The sequence below is a fragment of the Pteropus vampyrus genome, unplaced genomic scaffold (assembly GCF_000151845.1).
Source record: "Pteropus vampyrus isolate Shadow unplaced genomic scaffold, Pvam_2.0 Scaffold14, whole genome shotgun sequence".
Taxonomy (NCBI): domain Eukaryota; kingdom Metazoa; phylum Chordata; class Mammalia; order Chiroptera; family Pteropodidae; genus Pteropus; species Pteropus vampyrus.
In genome coordinates, this window is record NW_011888795.1 from 713,312 (window position 1) to 718,034 (window position 4,723).

The 4,723-nt window shown below is 33.4% G+C and overlaps 1 protein-coding gene across 4 annotated transcripts in view; it reads left to right on the plus strand.

Annotated features, from left to right (window-relative positions):
- ACAP2 (ArfGAP with coiled-coil, ankyrin repeat and PH domains 2) overlaps nucleotides 1-4,723 on the plus strand; it is a 138,784-nt gene that overhangs the window by 68,213 nt on the left and 65,848 nt on the right. For all 4 annotated transcript variants that reach the window (XM_011381250.2, XM_011381241.2, XM_011381267.2 and 1 more), the window contains exons 3-4: nucleotides 324-443; nucleotides 1,242-1,295. In XM_011381250.2, the coding sequence (XP_011379552.1) occupies nucleotides 324-443; nucleotides 1,242-1,295 (174 nt within the window). The remainder of the gene's footprint in view (nucleotides 1-323; nucleotides 444-1,241; nucleotides 1,296-4,723) is intronic.

Here is a 4,723-nt window from a genome sequence, read left to right on the forward strand (position 1 = left end):
CCAACATTACTAACTCAGCATACCAGTTTACTCCCCTTTCCTCCAAAATACCACAGTTTTTAAAAAATGTGAGTGTCTTTTACATAGTGCTTGTTCTGCCTGAAGTTCCCTTTTCTTCCTTTGAAGAGGTGCTTTAATGAATTTTTTGGAGTTAACTTATTGAGATCGAATTTGACTTAATAAAATGATTTTTTGTTGTTATTAGACAACCTCTGGGTCCTGGAAGGTCAACTTTTTTGGTACAACTGTCCTTTGACTTTACTCGTTCAACTAAATAATTTGTAAAGTTATTTTTAACCTGATGTAATGTCTTTCTTTTTCAGCTTGTGAAGCTTTGTATTGCGATGATTGATACCGGAAAAGCCTTTTGTGTTGCAAATAAACAGTTCATGAATGGGATTCGAGACCTGGCACAGTATTCTAGTAATGATACTGTAGTTGAGGTTAGTATTTTAAAATTAGTTAAAATGCTAAATACAATAAGACATTAATTACTTATGCATCTATTGACCTTATGAAGAGTTATAGTGGTCCTTTAAAATTAGAATTAGAAAAGCTGTCATTCGTTGCCATTATCTTGTATAATTCTGTCTTCTTGGATAATTAGAAGTCGATGTTTGATTTGAGTTGTGAATGTAAGTTTACTTGCTGCTAGGTGAGCTGAGGCATCTACAAGAGGGCTGGAGCAGGGAGAAGAGGATCATACTTACTAGGAGGCTGCTTATAGAGGCAAGCAGAAAGCATTAATCTAAAAATAGTATCTAACTATATGTATGGGGGAGCTGTATAGGAAAGTTTTGATCAGCTCGCTATGCTGGGTTAGCCTGTCCCCCTTGCTATACTATGTGGCATTATGATATTCCTCTTTCATGAGGAATAATAATAATACGTGAAGAAATGGGTATAGTTTAAGTATTATTTGATCCACAGATGCCTAAATGGGCACAGTCTCGTTACACTTAATTTTACTTTTGGGCTTATATATGTCATTCCTGTTTGTTAGCATAATACTATTGTTAGGGCAGTACTGATTCTTTGACTATTCTAGGGTTTTATGTTACGACTGGTAGACTTGACCTCTGTAGAGCATGTCTATGAGGTAGTGAGATTGTCTTTAGAAATAAATGTTACTGTTTAAAATGTTAGTTGATCTTCCTGTTAGAAATTTTAAAGTAACATTTCTGTGGCCTATTTTAGTGGCTCTTAAATGACTTTGTTTTCTTTTGATTTCTTTCTCATAGACAAGTTTGACCAAGTTTTCTGACAGCCTTCAAGAAATGATCAATTTTCATACAGTAAGTGTCAGTAAGTAGGTGTTACTATGACCATGTTAGTTATTTTAGTACTTTTCTTTACTGGCAGCATTTTATAAAATTACTTGTTGGAATTCAATGATTTTGATTTGTCAACAGCTTTTTAGTTGGGTGGATCTAAAATGTGTGTGTGTGTGTGTGTGTGTGAGAGAGAGAGAGAGAGAGAGAGACAGTGAAAGTACACATTTTATTTCTCATTCTAAAATAGCGAAGTTATATATGAGTACACACCCATAAAAGTTATTTTTTTTCTTAGAGTTGTACCTTCGTTAGTTTTGAAATAATTATTTCAAGAACAAATTGTAGAAGTCATTATTCTAAATTTAGCTATTTCTTTTAATACTTACAAATATATTCCCTTTGTCTAATCAATTGCCAGTATTAAAGACTGCTATACTCTTTGACATATTTATATGTATGTTTGAGACTTGAGGGCATTTTCCTTCAAGAATGAGGAATATATATTACTTTTGTGATGTCAGAAAATTCCTTTATAAATTTTATAGAAGTGTACTGGTAATATGGTACCTTATAAGCTATGCACTTCTTAAAATATTTTAAAAAGCTTACCATATATGCCTGTTATATAATTATTTATTCACTGCTTCAAAATTTATTGGTAGCTGTCTGTAACAAGAATATCAATACATATTCTTTATGAAATCTGCTAATTTTTGTTCTTAGTTAATTTGATTTTCTTTATTTTTATATACATATATTTTGGTGAACAGATTAAGAATGAATTTATCTGATAATACTTATTTTAATTGTAGTTCAAATTTTAGCTGTACCAAATTGGTATTACAAGTATCTGCTTCAATTCCTGCTTTCATTTCTTTTGAGTATATGTCTAGGTGTAGCATGGCTGGGTCATATGGTAATTCTATGTTTACCTTTTTGAGGAACCATCAAACTATTTTCCACAGAGGCAAAACTATTTTACATTCCCATCAGCAATATATAAGTGTTCTAATTTTGTACATCCTTGCCAATACTTCTTATTCTTTATTTTCTTTATTATAGCCATTCTAGTAGGTGTGAAGTGGTATCTCCTTGTGGTTTTGATTTGCTTTTCCCTAATGAGTAATGCAGTTGAGCATCTTTTCATGTGCTTACTGGCCAATTGTGTATTTTCTTCCACCATTGTTACTGTTGTTGTCTATTCAAGTCCTTTGCCCATTCAATTTTTTAAAAACTTAATTCTTTATATATTTTGCATATTAAACCCTTATCAGATATATAATATTTATATATTATGATATATAAATATTTTCTCCCATTCTGTAGATTCTTTTCACTTTCTTGATAATGTTCTTTGATGCACAAAAGTTTTAATTTTGTTAAAGTCCAGTTTATCTGATTTTCTTCTGTTGCTCCTGCTTTTGAGATCATGTCCAAGAATCCATTGCTAAATACCAGATCATGAAGATTTATCCCTTTGTTTTCTTCTAAGAGTTTTATGGTTTTAGCTCTAATATTTTATACCAATTTGGTTTTTAATGACTTCTTAATAATTCTCATTTTGCCTTTGAATGAGCTTCGAAGCCAACGTATGGTATATTTGATTTCTCTTGAAATCAAGCCATCTTTTGGATTCAAACTTCTTAAAAAATGTAATATACTGAGAATTTTTTTTTTGGTAAAAGTTATTGATTTTCAATTAACATGATAGGTTAAGTGTTTTCTCCATAATTTATTATCCTTTGTAACAGTCCTGTTTCTGATGTTTTTTAAATCAGTAAGTCTTATGTTATTGCTTTATATGAGAATACCTTGCTCTTTGTTAAAGTTTTATATGTGAAAAGTTATAGTTAAGATAAACTTTTTGGTAAAAAAATTGTTTAAATGTATGTTGGAAGCTTTCTTGTTAAGAAATCTTCCTTCAAAGTATTTTATAAATCTCTTTCTCAAATCTTTAATAATCCGGTTTGTTTGAAGCAAGGTCCGTAAGCATAATTTGCTTCAGGAGGGTAGAGATTGATCTTTTTAGTGACAGTGTTAATATGCACATAGTTTCCCGAACTGAATCCAATAATGTAGTTTTTTTGTTTTCTAAAATTGAAAGCAATCAATGTTTCTTGACTTTAACGTTGTAAAAAGAACATAACTTAGATTATTATAACATAAATTAGAGACAACTTAGATTGGGTTTAGGTTCCAATTATTAGCTATATAATTTGGTCAATTTACTTAATCACTTTCATTTTTCAATTTAGTGTTCTGAAAAATCGGAATAATGGAATTTGCCATGCCTATATGTGATAGTTTGTAAGGAACAAAATATGTGAAAGTAGACTCTGGAGAGAACATTTCTTCCTTTACTATATCTGTCGGCATCCATTTAGGGAAATAGAGACCACTTAGGGTATTTCTAATAGAAAGGTTTTAATATAGTGATTTGGTCACAAAAGTGTTAGAAGAGTTGGAGAATATAAAAAGCCAAGGTAATGCCACCTAGAGATTAGTAAACATGGGAAGTAGCTATTGCCCCTAGGGCTGGTGGAACAAAAGTGAAAGTGGTGTTAGCAGAGCCCCCAAGTACTGAACTGTTGAAAATACTGCCATTGTTACCAAGCCAGGAGGCTGGGAGCTTGCCTTCCTGTTGCTCTAAGAGCCAAGGAGCCTACAGTGCCATTGACACTGTCCCTGATGGTCACCGATGCCTCTGAAAGTTGGAGTAGCTCACAGTTGCTCACTGATGATTGTGTGAGAACTGAAGCAGAAAAAAAAATGGCTTCTCCTTATCTCCTGCTTCTTTATCTAACATTGGCTCCCATTGGCAAAACCTAACCTCTTAGCTTGTGTGGGGGTCTGGGAAATATACTTTGCATATTTCTAGCTCCTGGCAATATCGAGGAGGAGTCTGTGGAAGGGTGATGTAGTGGTGACAGCCAACAACCAGCACACCAACCGTAAAGGCTATAGTTTTAAAAATATTTTTGGTTGGCAAATTATTGTGAAACTTAACAATTATTATCCTTAAAAGTTCATGACTTTTTTCCATATACTCCAACTCCAGTACATTAGCAAAATATACCCCAAATCCAGCTATCAGTTTCTCTGCCACCTTCAAGTCTAAACTACTCCACCACCTCTTGTGTAGTATTATATAAAACCCTTCTGACTTGTGTTTCTGCTTCTATTCTTGCCCTTCTACAATGAGTTCTGTATATGGCAGCCAGAATGAACTTTTAAAAAATAAAAATTAATTCACAGCACTCCCCTGCTCTCTAGCTCCCCATCACACTCAGGATAAAATCCTAACCATGGCCTGCCAAGCCCTACATGATCAGGCTCCTGCTGATAACTGCCTAATCGCATCTCTACTCTCTGCCTGGCTGCAGCCACTTGGGCTTTTTGTTCTTTGAACATGGCAAAGTAATCTTCATGTTAGGGCCGTGGCACTTGCT